General features: G+C 36.7%; 2 protein-coding genes across 2 annotated transcripts; both read right to left on the minus strand.

Moving 5' to 3' along the window:
* Positions 1-3,148: 3,148 nt before the first annotated feature.
* On the minus strand, positions 3,149-7,172 carry LOC108434137 (ATP-sensitive inward rectifier potassium channel 1-like). The gene is made up of 2 exons (XM_017709072.1): positions 6,989-7,172; positions 3,149-4,393 (listed from the first exon to the last, which is right to left on the minus strand). Exon 2 carries the CDS (start codon positions 4,369-4,371, stop codon positions 3,223-3,225), a length of 1,149 nt encoding a protein of 382 aa, XP_017564561.1. The 5' UTR covers positions 4,372-4,393; positions 6,989-7,172; the 3' UTR covers positions 3,149-3,222.
* A 5,615-nt stretch (positions 7,173-12,787) lies between these two features.
* LOC108434138 (ATP-sensitive inward rectifier potassium channel 1-like) lies at positions 12,788-16,800 on the minus strand. The gene is made up of 2 exons (XM_017709073.2): positions 16,689-16,800; positions 12,788-14,706 (listed from the first exon to the last, which is right to left on the minus strand). Exon 2 carries the CDS (start codon positions 14,681-14,683, stop codon positions 13,580-13,582), a length of 1,104 nt encoding a protein of 367 aa, XP_017564562.1. The 5' UTR covers positions 14,684-14,706; positions 16,689-16,800; the 3' UTR covers positions 12,788-13,579.
* Positions 16,801-17,603: the final 803 nt, after the last annotated feature.

The raw sequence follows: 17,603 nt of genomic DNA on the forward strand, positions 1-17,603 counted from the left end.
AATCTGTTTTCTTTTTAACTGGGATGGGAAAATGGGAAAGTATGTGTTGATCAGAAAGCAGTATTTATGTGAGAAAAGTGTTGTATTGTACAAAACTTTACAATAACTTTTTGTTGCTCAGCTTTGTTTGGATGGATTCATAGCTATACTGGTGACATTCAGTTAATTGTTTCCTTACTTCCTGAAAATTAAACTTTGTTCACAAGCTTATCACCTGTATATCAGATCTTTATTGTTGCTGTGGTGAAAAAAGAGTTATAGAACCTGAATTTTTTAAAAGGTGAAAGATTTCTTCTTGAGAATGACTTAATACTTTGGTATTCTACCTGAAACCTAGTCAGTGGACCTGATGAATGTGGGATAACCAACCAAAATTAATTCTTTAACCATGTGCCCATCTCAACAATAAAGTTTAGAAGGGCTTTGCAGCTTCACACACACCTTTCTTTTTGTATTTGATCTACACTAATCAGCCACTTTATTAGGTATACTAATGGTGTTCAATTGCTTGTTAACACAAATAGCTAATCAGCCAATCACATGGATGCACCTCAATGCATTTAAGCATGTAGAGGTGGTCAAGACAACTTGCTGAAGTGCAGACCGAGCATCAGAATGGGGAGGGAAGGGGATTTAAGTGACTTTGAATGTGGCGTGGTTGTTGGTGTCAGACAGGCTGGTCTGAGTATTTCAGAAACTGCTGATCTACTGGGATTTTCACACACAACCACACTCTAGGGTTTATAGAGAACGGTCCGAAAAAGAGAAAATATCCAGTGAGTGGTCAGTTGTGTTGACAAAAATGCCTTGTTGATGTGAGAGGTCAGAGGAGAATGGGCAGACTGGTTTGAGATGATAGAAAGGCAACATTAACTCAAATAACCAACCAGAATCTCTGAGGAATGTTTCCAACAACTTGTTGAAAGTATGACACGAAGAATTAAGGCAGTTCTGAAAGCAAAAGGGGGTTCAAACTTTTACTAGCAAGGTGCACCTAATAAAGTGGCCAGTGAGTGTATATGTTAAGTTCACATGATTTGAATGAATAATATTTATGTTTTTATTTTAATTAAATTGTTTTAAAAATTTAACCTTTATTTCTTTTAAAAATGGTCTGCAAAGCATGCAAAGCGATGCTGGTATGAAATGGAAGTTAATGGAAAAATGAGAAGGACATGATGATAAGGACCACACCTACACCAATCAGGCATAACATTATGACCACCTCCTTGTTTCTATGCTCATTGTCCATTTTATCAGCTCCACTTACTGTATAGGAGCACTTTGTAGTTCTACAGTTACAGACTGTAGTCCATCTGTTTCTCTGATACTTTTTTAGACTCCTTTTACCCTGTTCTTCAGTGGTCAGGACCCCCATGGACCCTCACAGAGCAGGTACTATTTGGGTGGTGGATCATTCTCAGCACTGCAGTAACACTGAGTGGATCAGACACAGCAGGGCTGCTGGAGTTTTTAAATACCTCAGTGTCACTGCTGGACTGAGAGTAGTCCACCAACCAAAATATTCATCCAACAGCGTCCTTTTATCAGCATCCTGTGACCACTGATGAAGGACTAGAGGGTGACCAACACAAACTGTGCAGCAGCAGGAAAGCAATCATCTCTGACTTTACTTCTACAAGGTGGACTGTCAAGGTAGGAGTGTCTAATAGAGTGGACAGTGAGTGTTTAAAAACTCCAGAAGCACTGCTGTGTCTGATCCACTCGTACCAGCGTAACACACACTAACACACCGCTACCATGTCAGTGTTACTGCAGTGCTGAGAATGATCCACCACCTAAATAAGTCCTGCTCTGTGAGGGTCCATGGGGGTCCTGACCACTGAAGAACAGGGTAACAAAGTATCAGAGAAACAGAGGGACTACAGTCTGTAATTGTAGAACTACAAAGTGAACCTATACAGTAAGTACAATTGATAAAATGGACAATGACTGTAGAAACACGGAGGTGGTCATAATTATGCCTGTTCGGTGTATATTCTATGCCCTATAAACCTATAAACATTCAACTACCACTTCGTCTCCTCCCACTCTGCTCTCTCTTGCTGTGTGATGGTGTCCCTGACAAATCAACCCAGAAATTAAGGCCTTTGATGCTACATCACTTAGTACTCTGACCAATCACAAGCATCGACCTCTCTCAACTTACGTGTGCTTGGCTGCTTTCAGGTGATTCTGATGATTAATTATTTTCCCTCCTTCTTCCCCAGGGGTAGGCTCCACCCCTGCTGTCCCTACTCGGCTTGATCTGTGAGGGACTAAACATTCCGAGACCTGGGCTGATGATGGTAATTTAAACTTACAAACATTTTTATCTATTAAATTGTTATATCTTATTGAGATTAAATTCTTCCTTCATGCACATCTTCTCATCTTTCTGATAGAACTACTGTTCAAGCTCCTCAGGCATCCCCTCTTCTGTCTGAAGCTCAGTTAAGGGTGTGGTACAAATTCACAAAATATTATTATTTTTATCATTGTTTATGTTATTAGACTGCCAGCTTAGTTGTAGGGTGTTTACAGGTTATACTACATTACCGATATGCTATGTGTACAGTGTCAATTCTGTTTGCTTAGGGATGAAATAGAAAGATCAGGGCTGCATCTGCATCTGTTGTTTTGTGTTCCCTGTAGAGTAACTCGATGCAAAATGTACAAATGTGAAATGTTCAATGTAATGGATCATTAAAAAGCAAATAGTGCATATGGTCTTTTCAAGCATTAGAACATCAGAATAAAAGTGTTGTCATGAATGACATTTTGGCTCGTCACAACCATGATGTCCTTCACAATATCACACAACTTGATATCTTAGATATATCTGGACATATCTTTAGCTCATTATTGTTGTTTTTCAAGATGTGTGCTTCATAACCTTTATAATGGACTGAAATAATAAGTTTTTTAAATAAAGTTTTTTAATTTGCATATCAATATAAGGCATATATGATACATTAAAACACATAAAATGACTTAACTTAATTTATTTAACTGCTGAAAAACTGAAAAAAAGTGGTGATTTCCACTATTCTACAAAGTATTGAACAGTTACTGCCAAAAAAGGTAGCTTAGAAGTTTAGAAATACAGAAAAGTCTAGTGCACAGAAATCTGAGCTGACAGAACCAATTTCTTGTGGAAATTTTAATGAAATGTTTTCCAGACACTAAAACAGTTGGACCCATTTGTCAAGGGACAAACATTTATGATTTTTTGCGGACTGTTCGGAAATTTACAGAGGTTTGTTCTTCCTGATTTGGAATTTCACTGGCTTCAAACACTGGGTTGTCAGTGCCATCTCTGGGGTCATAATAATGGGCTTTCTCATTGTTGAAGCAGTCAGCACAGTGTGGAGTTGTTACAGGCATCACTTTGCTGAACTCAGAGAAGTCCACAGAGTAGGTTCCCTCTTTGCTGTGGGAGATGATGGGGAGGAACTCGTAGCCCCACATGATCTCTCCAGGGATATAGGAAGTCCTGACCTGACAGGAAAAATTGGTGTACTCATCAGTGCCATCCAGAAACACCACCAACTCAAATTCCTGCTGTTGCAGAGTGTTCACTGCCATCTCAAAGAATGGACTCGTCTTGTCAATCTCATGATATAGGGTCAAGGGGCAGATGAAGAACAAGTTGTCCTTCCCAGCATCCACCATGAAATCAATACTGATCTGGTCCATGATGATGGTGTCGCCTTCAGGTGTGACAGTTGTCCGGAGCAACTTGCCATAGATTTGACTCCCAACCAGCAAAGATTTGCGTAGGTTGGCCACTCGTATCTGCAAACACAAGGCATCATTTCTGGGGCAGATGACAGCCATCTTGCTGAAGTTGATGGTTTTGGCTCTTTTCTTTGGCAAGGCCATTTTGGCAATGACCACTCCGCACCAGAAACTTTTAACAAGTGTCGCAATGAGAGTCTGGATAACGAGGACGATGATTGCCCCAGGGCAAACGGGGGTGATAACTCGTATGCTGTAGCCGATGGTCATCTGAGATGTGAAAGAGAAAAGGAAGGCAGTGGTCAAACCAACGACACTTATTACACAAGGATTATGGTCAACTGGAGGGTTTTGCCACCATAAGTCTCCATTATCACGAGCAATCCAAAACCAGATAAGTCCAAAAATGAACCAGCTGAAAAGGAAGGAGGCTGTGAATAAGGAGAGGACAACACTCCAACGGAATTCCAAGATGGTGGTCCATAAGTCCAGCAGGTAGGCAAAGTGATTGCTGTACCTCACATTGCCAAACTCAATGTTGCAATGGCCATCTTTGGTGACCAGACGGTTCCTGTGAATACGCCGCTCCTCCAAGTAGTCTCTAAACCGTTGTGATAAAGTGGGTGTCATTGTCAAGATGGGTATGTTCAATCTGGGGATAGAATACAGACACATGTTGAAGCGATTCTCTACAGGTTAAAAGCTTTTACTCAATACACTCTCAGAAATAAAGATACTAAACTGTCACTGGGGCAGTGCCCATCTTGTCACTGGGGTGGAACCCTCAAGGGTACATAACTGTACCTTTAGTCATGGAACATAACTGTATTTTAATCTATTAAAATTATATTTTCTAAGTTGTATTGATTCCACACACCACATCTTGTCTCCAGGACTTTTATTTTATTGTTCTGTTTTAAAACAGATTTTGGTTTTAAATTTGGTTATAAAACATGTACAAATATGTAGATTTCCACTGGGAAAAGCCTATTTAAGGTACGCAACTGGACCTTAAAACTGCTGTTGTACCTCCACAATATGGAAACCTCCTATGTTTTTGCCTTAAGATCAAATTCACATTACAGAATCAAATCTTATATTCATTTGGAATTTGGTCTTATTATTACAGCATCCTAGCTCCAGTTAGGAAATCATAACCTTCTTGTTCGAGGTTGCCAATCAACTATTATGCCTATTACCTAGCAACTGACAATACATGCACAGATCAAATATTAACATCATCAGATTCAAGTTAAAAATGTAAGTTACAGCTACTGTTACCAATGTAAAAGAGGTCTAACCAAAGCTAAAATGAGAGAAACATCTCACAATAGTTTTGCAATATAAATAAATGTAATGTCATTATGCTAATAGTGAACTCTGCTGCCTATTGCAGTTGCCTAATAATGATAGAAATGGACAGTTATAATAGAAGTCTTAAAGTTTAGTTGGGGCAGTATTTAGGAAATTTGGATAGTTAGGATGTTACTATATTTGTTGGACGTTTTTGGGGCAGTCATGGGCTGGAAGTTACGGAACCAGCCTCATGACCGGAAGGTCACTGGTTCGATCTCCAGAGCCGACAGCACATGACTGAGGTGTCCTTGAGCAAGACACCTAACCCCCCAACTGTTCCCCGGGCGCTGCAGATTTGGCTGCTCACTGGCCACTAGTGTGTGTGTGTGTGTGCTCACTAGAGTGTATGTGGTGTTTCACTTCACGGATGGGTTAAATGCGGTGGTGAAATTTCCCCGTTATGGGAATAATAAGGGTCACTTAATCTTTTTAATAGTTTCTATAATACTGTGTTTTTATCTGGAGAAAATTATGAACCTTACACTTGTCGTTCTGTAATAGATTCCTTTCTCAATTCAGTCCCAACTGAAGTTGCCATGGTTACTCAGCAGATAATATTTCAGAGTTAAGATATTTCTGTTATATGACTCCAGATGTTCACATGTTTTACTCAAGTGTTTACCCACTTCTGGGTACTAAGGTCATTTTCTCGACTTTTTGCATATCATCTTAATTTCTCCTTTAATGATTAATGTGTAACATGATCCCCATATGTTTCTTACCATCACTTCATCACTTTTTTCTAAAGCCAGTGTGTTTTTTTCAGTGGCTGTAAACTCTTTATTCTGAATGAATAATGAATGTTTTTTTGACATGATGGGTCAGTCCTTAGTGATTTCCTGACTGTCCATTGGTCAGTTTCACACAAATTGTAGACAGAAAAATGAATCAACCAATTACACATGGTAAAAGGCAAATAGCATGTATCTCAACCCCTCTTCATAGCCTCATAACCTCTCAATATGATGTGATAGAATGGGCGACTCTACAGGTTCATGAAATGTTTGAACCGTATTTCTGTGATGCATTATCGCAAAGATAGAGAAATTTAAATATAAACATTGAATTTGACATGTGCATGAGTTTTTGGACTTTCTCTAAAAGCTACTGATAGAAAGTTTTGAAAAGAACTCACCATGAATACATTCCCTGTTTAGTAAGACACTGTTTTATGATCGTTTGAGTTAAATTTTTGGCCTAAAACACATATTTTCTAAAACTTATACTGGGTATAAGTGTACATACAAGTGTTTAAAGATATAACAAACCATTATCAAGAGTATATATTGCTGTTGTCGTTTGTTTTTAGGTTTTTGACATAATTTGAAAATACCTGTTACCCTTTACATTATATGTAAATTTCATGATGACCAAAAATGACTTAGAAAGACATCTAGTTCCATTGGCTTACATTAAAAGGAAAGTAGGTTTTTTCTCATATAAAGTTACCATTTTGGATATACAAGGTTTTCTTCCAACAACAGTGATATAAAAACATGCATAGCTTCAATGGTCATTTCAGGTAGTATTACATTGTCTACAATGGTTTCTCTACAGTGCACCATTTCCCATTAAACCACTTTGAATGACTTTCATTTCAACAATTCAATTTTGTGTAAGACTTTTTAAAAAGTAGCAGACGTCCCCTCCATTGAGGTATACGATTATATTTCAATTGAAAAATGAAATTAATTGAAAAGACAGATAAGATAGGGTAACCAGTAGCCGTCTCTGAAATCAGTCCACCAGAATAGTAGGGCAGGATGAATGGACATTTTTTTGGTGTCCTCATTTACAGCTCGTATCACTGCTCTCTCAAAAGATTCAATTGAACAGAGTATTTAGAGCAAAAACAATAAAATGACAGTAGCATATCAAATGCAGAGCTTACCTTCTATAGAACGTCTCTTATTTCCTCTCTCCAAGAACTTGAAAAGTATGTAAAAGATCTACTGTGCACTGTGTGTCTAACCGTTTTAGGGTTTGCGAGCACAAGTTGTGCAATTCATGGTGATTATTCTTTGAACAGCCTTCTTTTTTGTAGTTCCCACCTTGCATCAAAAAGAGTCTCTGACACTTTGTGTTCCACTCTTTGGTTTTCTGTGGTCCCCTCCTACTAGTAAGGCAGGACCTGTTGTGCATGATGTTTACCTGTACACATAATGAGTTGTTCTTTGTACTATAGGAAAAGAGGATGGATTTACACAACTTGATTTAGGACAAGCTAGTGACTTTAGCGTAGGATAAACAGCACACAAACACCGTTGTATCTACCAGAACATACCTACTTATTCTTGGAAGTCGGCCAGTAAATGCCAAAGCCTCTCTCTGCAGAAAGTTGGCACTATGTCACTCAGCATCCGCTGACCTCGCTCTATGATTTTATGTGGCCTACCACTTCATGGCTGAGCTGCTGTCATTTCCAATCACGCTCACTTTGTTATAATACCACTGACAGTTGACTGTGGAATATTTAGTAGTGAGGAAATTTCACGACTGGACTTGTTGCACAGGTGGCATCCTATCATGGTGCCACTATTCACTATTCACTGAGGTCCTAAGAGCGACCCATTCTTTCAGTAATGTTTGTAGAAGCAGTCTGCAGGCCTAGGTGCTTGGTTTTATACATCTGTGGCCATGGAAGTGATTGGAACACCTGAATTCAATGATTTGGATGGGTGAGTGAATACTTTGGGAAATACAATGAAGTTTGAAATTGCATTATCTGCTGTCAAAACTAAAGGGTCTCACGCAGTACACTGAGATATCAATTGGTCTCTATTGGTAAACCAGTCTATCAGAATAATGTATTATGGGATAGTTGTTATGACCCATCCTCCAGTGTCTCATGATCCCATCAATAAACCCAAACTCATACTAACACTGTAAGAAAAATAGACGTCCACCTTGGAATTATCCTCCAGGCTTGGAATTATCCTCCAGGCTTGGAATTATCCTCCAGGCTTTCCACACACAGACTACCATCAGTTTGATTTCATGCTACAAGTTTCCCAGAAACAATTATTAATCTATTCATTTATTTAGCTTCCATTTAAAATGGCCATTAAGTACAGTTATTAATTTACAAGATACTTTTTCTGAGGGTATTAGATGTAAGATAATTCACTTGCATAAGCAGAAGAAAGTCAAAAGAACATAAAGTTCCACAACTAGACTTTTTGAAAATAGGACTCCAAATGAACAAGCATGCAAGCCTTTGTAGACCAGCAAAACGGTCACCACCAGAAAAACAGCATTTCTATCTTTGAATAAGCTCCAGTCTTGCTTCAGATCTCAAAAAACATCCACGGGAATTTCTATGACTCCTTCCACTGTGAGAAGACAACACAATGTTATGAGCCTGGAAGGCTGTGAAGGTGTCAACAAGCTGTTGATGAAGCTACTCATGTTCTCAGAATAATTGAGTGGCCACCCCAGGGTCTAAACCTAAAAATCATTGAATGTGTTTGGAATTAATTGGATTATGAGAAGCAAAAAATACAACCAATTTCTAAGTGTGGAAAAATGGTTGATTTTCTTGAAAAAACTGAAAGCAAAACTTTTGAGGAGAAGAAAAGGTAGAGTATAGGGTGATACAGTAAATACTGAAAAATGTATATTGTATTAGTTAGTTATTGAGATTTGTGTGTTTTCTGCTTTTTCCAGATGGTGAAAAATACATTTGAAAATATAATGAATTTGAAAAATTAAAGAATTTGTACTTAATCTCTGTTCTGACAGGAAATTAAAAAAAAATCTGGTCTCTGACTTTTTCACAGCACTGTATATACATAAAATATCAGATTAGAACTGGGCTTGTGACAAGATTGTGACCAATACCACCATGACCCACAGTTTCAGTAAAAAAACAAACAAACCAGCCCACATGCAGGTTACAGTACCAAGAATTCATATGGCTTTGCATGACTGAGACATGAACTGGCTTTTTATGTAAATATTCTTCACTACTGCTTAGCCAGACGACTCAGTCAGATTCCTGGTGTGAATTATTACAGTTCTACGGGTTCAACAGTGAAATCTTGTTGTAAGCCATACAGTGCACCAACATGACATCAAAAAATCACAATTTTATTCATTCTATCATAATTCAAGTAATGATTGTGTGCCCTGCACATTCTTGCATATTCTTTACACTAACCCCTTAAATGGCCAGGGACCACTTATGGTCCCAACATTTTATTACACATTCTATAACCTAGATTAAGATTAGATCAGTCAGTTTGCATCCAACTCCCTGTAGTTACTGGAAAACAAGCCTTACCATGTAATAAGTTTGGCATCTTAAGGAAAAAAAATCAAGTCTGTCTGTATTTAATTTGTCCACTCTTCAAAGAGGCACTAACTTACCTTTTTACAAACTTACCTTAGCTGCTGCACAGATTTCTTTCTCATGTGCATCAGAAATGGCTAAAGGAGATACCACTGAGGAGACTGACCCAGGATTATTATTATACCAAGGCTTATTATTCAATAACTACAGGGAATTCAATGAAAACTGGCTGAGGTGATGTTAGGTAATAGAAATGTTTGGGCCCTAGCCATTTTGGGCCCTGGCCATTTAAGGGGTTAACACCTCTGATTCGATTCAAATGAGTTGCTTGTATTGGGGCAGGAAAAGCAAAAACATCTACAGCATGTGGATATAAGAGGTTGCTAGGGCCAGAATTTGCCAAATTCAGACAGCATGACTGGCAGCATGAAGGCAAAAGTAAGACCAAGTTCCTCTTATCAATTGTTGCATCTGCTATTAGTGCCCATCATGTACATACACATGAAACATTTCTATACATATTTACCATTTCAGAAACTGAATGGAGCAAATAAATGCAGGCCATGTTATTAGCAGGTATGTCATAAATGACCTGACCTCTAGTGGGCAGTTTTTTATATATATGGGTCTTGAAAGTGACCCCCATAACCACACATGAATATGACTGGAAGTACATAAATAGTAACTTGAGGAATATTCAAAACCCAAAAAATCCATTCATCCATCTATACATCCATGCATCCATGCATCCATCCATCCATCCATCCATTCATCCATCCATCCATCCACCCAATAGATATATTCTAGAGTCTTGAAAGCACTTCCCGTGACTATTTATTAACTTTCTCAAATGGATAGAAGCCATGACTCTAATTTCATGTCTGCTGTTACGATGCTCTGGGGAACTTTAGCAATTGCACCACAAATGTGATTGTATGCATCACTGCATCACCCAAGATATATGTTAATGCAAACCGTGAATGTTGCCATATATACTTTTCGTGCTTTTGTTTCATTTATTACGTCTTTTTACTATCGTGTGGGTTCAAAACCAGAGTGCTTAAAGATAGTCAGTACCTATAGATAATGGCAGGCCCTAAGAGAACCCATAGGACCACATGTGCTAAGCTTTTTGTGCCAGTTTCGGTCATACCTTTGGCCTATAGTGGTTATTTTAATATGTATTGCTCAAACACCCACCATGAGTTTTTTTTTTTTCCATGAGCTGTCTAACAATTTATTACATTTTATTGATTAAAGTAGCACTTAAAAAAAACATTATTCTAAGTTATTAGTAATTGTAGATAATTCTTATTTTTTTGTTCAGTAAAAACACAATCACAAGAGAATCTTATGCATTATGCAATATAACTGAATGAACCATATGCACTGTTAGATAGATACAGTAGATACATACATACATACATACATTTATTATGTCTTGTATGTAGTTATTAATCCTGAAGTAAAGTACAGAATAGGTCACACTAACCTTCAGGTTATTAATATTTTAACAATAAAAAGCAAGCATAGGGTACTCTTATGATAAAAAATACACTACAATAAGTACTATTAGTATTGTTGGTATTAAATTTAATAATCTGTCATAATACTAAGAATTACAATATCAACTAAAAAGACATTATGCAAATGTTTTATAACTGCATACTTACCGAAAGCCACAACATTCTTTAGATTTTCATTTTGTTTTCCTTGGCTTGCTTCTTGCTTTTTTATGATTCCACTTTATGCATTACACCGGACAAATGGAGTGGTGTGTCTGGCCTTATGCGGCATTTAAGGGCATCAATCATGCATATTTACATACAAGTGGTGGAAGTTGTAAATATATGGCTGAAATTGCCTGTGGTCGCTGAACCAGATATACACTCCTATAAGCCCATCTCATGATAAATGCAAAAAGAAATAAGAATATAAAGAGTTCTTTATTGGTGCCCTTTGTTTTCCCTGTCCTCCAAAATTCCTATATTCTTCTTCTGTGTTTTGTTTACTGTTCAGATTACTCTAACTTTTATTCACACTGAGCAACTCTCTAAATTCCCATAGAAATGTTGCAATACTTTGATTGGTTGACACAGTTTTACTGAGTCTTTCTTAAAAAAAATTCTTACACATAGATGGTTTATTTCACTGGCATATTTATGGGTTCACAAAAAAAGTCAATGTATGTTTATCATCAGCAAACAAAGTGAAAAAATATTTTTTGTGGTAACAAGCAATTGAACTCATTTTATTAAACTCAATAATGACTCTGATTAAAAGAATCATTCATTCAAAATATTTATTTAGGTTGAATAAAACTAGTTAATTTTCTTGTTACCACATGAAGTGAACATGGGTCTGATGAGCCACTTTTTACAGTGCACCAAAACTCAGTTCACAAATTGCATCAACTTAATAATTGTAGAAAAAAAGTACACAGACACAGATCAATATTAATCAGAAATACACTTTATTTATTATTATTTTAATAATTTACTATAATTTAAGAGCAGTTCATTAATACATTTTCAGTTATGTAGTAGAAATGAAACAGGCACCCATAGCTCAGCATAGAAATGCTACTCCAAAAAACTAGTGTGATCCATTGGCTCCTTGCATAAAACAAACAAACAAACAAAAAAAAAATCAAACACAAATACTGGAGCTGAAGATTTGCCTTGTGCTAGAAACTCACAAGACTTGTAGTAAATCAAGCCTAGTTAACATGTGAAAACACACTGCATCAAAAAGTACTTTATTTTCTGGAATGAACATTTTCAGATTAAAAATATGAGGGTTCCAAAAAGTATCGATGATATTGTAGTGTTGACCTCTGATGGACACCACAGTATGTTATGTAAGTATATGTTTCTATGCTGCAATCATATATTTACACTGTAAAAAGTGTCTCGTCAGATCTACTTTAAAAAATTACGTCATGTGGTAACAAGCAATTAAATTAGACCTATTATTCAACCTAAATAAATGCTTGGAATGGACGATTCTTTCAATCAAAGTAACTTTTTGAGTTGAATAAAACTAGTTCAAATGCTTGTTACTACATGAAGTATTTTTTAAGTAGATCTGATGAGCCACATTTTACAGTGAAATACATAATTATCATTTACTTTCAATGTTAATACTTAAGTGTTTGAGTTCATTTATTTTACCTTTTTAATGCAATTGTGATTTGTATATTATCAATGCCAAGGAAAATCTGTATGGTTACAAATGAATACCTTATGCAACAACATTGTAATTACTAATCATTTAGTCAATATAACAGTTGGATTACAGAAGTACAGTCTGTGTAATTACACATGTATCAACTTCAGTTTTACCTCATGTAATTACACAAGTGTATCTTGTACACAGGAACTTTCCTGTAGTGTAGTGTTAAACTTACAAGTTCAATTAAGTGGACAGTTCCTGTGTAGCTGTTATGTAGGTACTGTGTAATAATGCAGTGGTGATATAGACATTGCTTTTGGGGGTTAATTCAACACATTTAATTAATATCATAAAAGCATGTTAAGGTAAGTGGACGTCTACTGTTCTCTCACATTATAGAATGGTTTAAAGCTAAAATTGGTTACAGTGTCACAGCACTAGCAACATAAATCCTGGCCAAATGGTAGGAAAGTTGGCAGGTGCAATGTAAGTACTCTCTTAATATAAGTCATTACACAACTCCTTTTACTGCTGGGGAAAAAAAAAACTTCTAAAAAATATTGTTTCAATCTGAATGCAAATTTAATTACATTTGTGTTATTACTTTTGTGCAATTACATGATAGAGAATGGGCTGTTACAACTATTAAGATACACTTAAGCAGCAAAACCAAAGTTGATACACATGTATAATTACATAAGGTGTACTTCTGCAATATAGCTGTAACAGTGACTAAATCATTAGTAGGTACATTGTTATTACTAATTAGACATTTAATATAAAGTGGGACCAAATCTTTGTGTCTCAATTTTTTTTTTTAAGAAATTAAATTTTTCCAGTTCCAGTTATTCTTTGCATTGTGTACAAATTTAATAAGAAACAGGCCAAAAGAAGCCGTGTTTTCCTTTTCACATACAATATTAATGAATGCAGTTGTTACTTGTTTACTTACTATTAGTTAAACATTGGTAATTTAAGGTACCTATATTGGCCCCTGTGCTGAAACATTCCCGGCCCCTAAAACTCACTGGTTTCAATCATCTCAAAACCCTCATTGACAGTGCCATGTATGGGGTGATGATGCTGTTCTCTCTCACTGTGGAAGCAGTAGGCACAGTGTGCAGTTGATATGGGCACAACTCTGGCAAAGTTGGAGAAATCCACACGATACTTGCCCTCTTTACTGCGAGTGATGATGGGGAGGAACTGGTAACCCCACATGATCTCTTTAGGAACGTAGGAAGTCCTAACCTGGCAAGATAAGCTAGTGTATGTGGCAACACTGTCCAGAAACACCACAAGCTCAAAGTCCTGCTGGTGTAGATTGTCCGCTGCCATCTCAAAGAAGGGACTTTTTCTGTCTATCACATGGTACAGGGTCAATGGAGAGATGAAGAACAGGTTGTCTTTCCCAGTTTCCACTCTGAAATCAATGTTGACCTGGTCCATGATAATGGTTTCCCCTTCAGGTGTGACCGTCGTCTTGATCAGCTTGCCATAAATTTGAGTTCCAATCATCAGCGATTTGCGTATGTTGGCCACTCGTATCTTCAGACAGAGAGTATCATGTCTACAGCAGATGACAGCCATCTCACTAAACACAATGGCTTTGGCTCTTCTTCTGGGCAAGGAGATCTTTGCTGTGACCACCCCACCCCAAAAGCAGGTAATGATTGTACCAAGGATAACCTGGATAACATAGACAGTTATGGCACCTGGGCAAAGAGTAGTGATGGCTCGCCAACCATAGGCTATAAATGTCTGTGTCTCCAAGGAGTAGAGGAAGGCAGCAGTAAGACCAGTGACATTAACCACACATGCATTTAGGAAATCTGGTGGGTTTTGCCACGACAGGTCACCATGATCACGGGCAATCCAGTACCAGAGTAGGCCAAACACAAACCAAGTGATAAGGAAGGAGGCCGTGAAGAGGAACATGACAAAACTCCAGGGGATCTCCACTAACGTTGTCCATATATCTAGCATGTAGGCCAACAAGCTGCTGTACCTCACGTTGGCATATTCAATGTTGCAATGGCCATCTTTGGTCACCAGGCGGGTTCTGTGAATCTGCCACTCAGTCAGAAGGTCTATGAGCAACTGTAGGCAGGAGCGTGTCATTTTCACAGTCAAACGCTCTCAGTCTAGAACACAGAACATTTTGAAATTATATATATATTTTATTATATACAGTGAGGTACAAATATCTGGACAGCAGGTGTTTATTAAAAAAAAGCTGCAAACATATGATATCAGCGTGAGCTGAACCATTTCCAAATCTCTCCTTAAGGAATTGGAGTGTTTACTGTGTCCTTTACTTATCATCTCTTTTCTATAAAGCATACACGAATTGTGTCACTGTCCAAAGGAAAAAGTATCTCCAAAATAATACATTTACAGAAGAAGACAAAATCATGCTTATATTTCAATGTAAGTCATTATAAAGAGATTTTATTCCAAGTGATTTTAGAGCATTTTTATGGGTCCATTGATCATAACATGTTTACACAATGTAAAGGACAGCTGGTGTGTTGAAATGATGTAGAAAACTAAAAATCGACAAAAATGGAGATATGTGGTTTTCTTTGGACAGCAATAATTTGCTGAAGCAGAATGTTGGTATGTATTATGAACTATTATGTAACTTGTTAGTAATACATTCTGAAATGTATCAAGTATTTCACACATTAGTTCTTATATAAATTTGTATTCTTAACATTTGCATTCCTGCAAGTCTAAGTATTTAAAACATTTTAATTATAAAATAGAATACACTGTGGCACCAAGGAACAAGTTCTCAGTGAGTAATCTTAACATTGATTAAATACATATTAATGTACCAAAAATTGCATTTACGTTTTACACATTGCTGCTGTTAGAACAAAACCTTGTATCTCCAAAATGGTAATTTTACAGGAGAAGGAAAAAACCTACTTTACCTACTTTTAATGTACCAGACTTTTTTCCAAGTCATTTTTGGCCATTTGTTTTGGTCTATGCTTCATGAAATTTACACGCAATATAAAGGGCAACATGAATTTTCAAATTATATCAAAAATGGACAATCCACAAAACTGGAGATACTAGTTTCATTTGCTCCGACAACAGCGATATATGCCTGTACATACCAGGTCAGGGTTCATCAGTCTTAGCTACAAAGGATTGGTGTGGCTTTAGGTTTTAACTCTAAATAAATAAATATATAAATATCTGGAAGTAGAAACTTTAAAATCATTTTCAATTAAGTGCTTGAAATGCTGATGTAGTTGTGTAATTAAGGATGACAACAAATGATATGAAGATGCTAAACTGAAGTGTCATTCAGAATTTGTTGTACAACAAATTGTTATACGTCTACAACATTTGTTGTAGATGTATAAAATTAATATATTATGATGCTGCTACTCTACAACTTCACCATCTTCAAATATAAAAACTGTTTTAATCTGCAAAATGTGCCAAAATGCTGCAAATGTCCAGGATGATAAATTGAGCTGTAAGTAATTCTAAAATGATGAAAAATATGTACAATATGGAGAATAAAGTCATAATAAAAAAGAACAGAAAGCCTCATCTTTGAAAAGTGGCGATCAAATCTTAAGGCTGAAAACCTTTCAGAAAGTCAAGTCTAAGTAAATATTTAGAGATTATTTATTATTTAGCACCTTTATTTTGCCCAAAACCTGAACTATTAAATGGAACAACTTATTATTGTGTAACGAATAGTTATTACAGATGTAAATTAATTTTTAGGTTCAATACAGTATTATTCTATAATACAGTTGACCTACTGTAGAATAACAGAAAACAGCAATTATAAATATGACAATTAATTTTAAAATGTTGAAATAATTGAACTGAAGTAATTAAAAAGACCTGTGAGATGGACCATGGTTTCATGTAGTTCCTAACTGAAGGGCAGCAAAAGCAAAGACAGGGTTCTGTGGTCCACCAAAGGTTCTCACAAGGCTCTGTGGTCTATCAAAGGTTCTTACAGGGCTTTGTTGTCTATCAAAGGTTCTTACAGGGTTCTGTGGTCTATCAAAGGTTCTCACAGGGCTCTATGGTCTATGAAATGTTCTCACAGTTCATCAGAAAGGACAGAGGAATGGTGTGTGGAGCCTACCTGCTATACAAGTTCCTCCGACCACATCGAAGAGATTGGAAAAGCAGCTGGATGTATTGCAGATCAAAAGTGAAGGTGACAGTCTTTCATTCTCTCTCTCTCACTCACTCTCTCTCTCTCCCTCTCTCTCTCTCTCTCTCTCTCTCTCTCTCACACACACACACTCTCTCTCTCTCTCTGAAATCAACACCCCTGTCCCAAGTTTGCCGTCACTCTGATGCCTTGTTTATTTTCTTTGTTCTTTTGTATTGTGCCCTCAGGCTGGCCAAAACATGAGTTATGTATACCTGTACACAAAATGGTTTGAGGACAACACAGTAAACCATGTTCAGCCAACCTCAATACTACAGTGCAATATTTAGTGCTACAATAGCAGTGGTGGACAAAAAATCATGTACTTGAGTTAAAGTAGAGATACCCAAGGTAAAATATTACTCCAGTAAAAGTAAAAGTTCCTCCCTTTGGACCTCCACTTGAGTAAAAGTATAAAAGTATTTGCCTTCAAATGTACTGAAGTATCAAAAGTAAATGTACTGAAATATCAATTATGCCTCTAATGTCCTATTATCATTTTTATAACAAGACTCATTTTAGGTATAAATCCTCCAGTGTCTCTCTAGGTAAACCAATATTTTAATAGAATGTCATTAATTAATGATGCTGATGTCTATTAAAATTATCATAAGTTCACAACACTGGAGGCAAGCAATTCCCAATCGGTAGAACCGAGTGGCTCTGAAATAATTTTTTGCAAACAAGTTTAATAAAAACCTGCTTTAAACACAGATTCACAAATGAATTTCCTTCACTGTATTGATCTGTAGGTCTCTGTTCATAAACATAAACTAGCAAAAACAAATGTACAAAAAAAAGAAATAATGTTTGTATAAATTCAGAAAAAAAGACGCGTCAGTC

The sequence above is a fragment of the Pygocentrus nattereri genome, chromosome 7, assembly GCF_015220715.1.
Source record: "Pygocentrus nattereri isolate fPygNat1 chromosome 7, fPygNat1.pri, whole genome shotgun sequence".
NCBI lineage: Eukaryota > Metazoa > Chordata > Actinopteri > Characiformes > Serrasalmidae > Pygocentrus > Pygocentrus nattereri.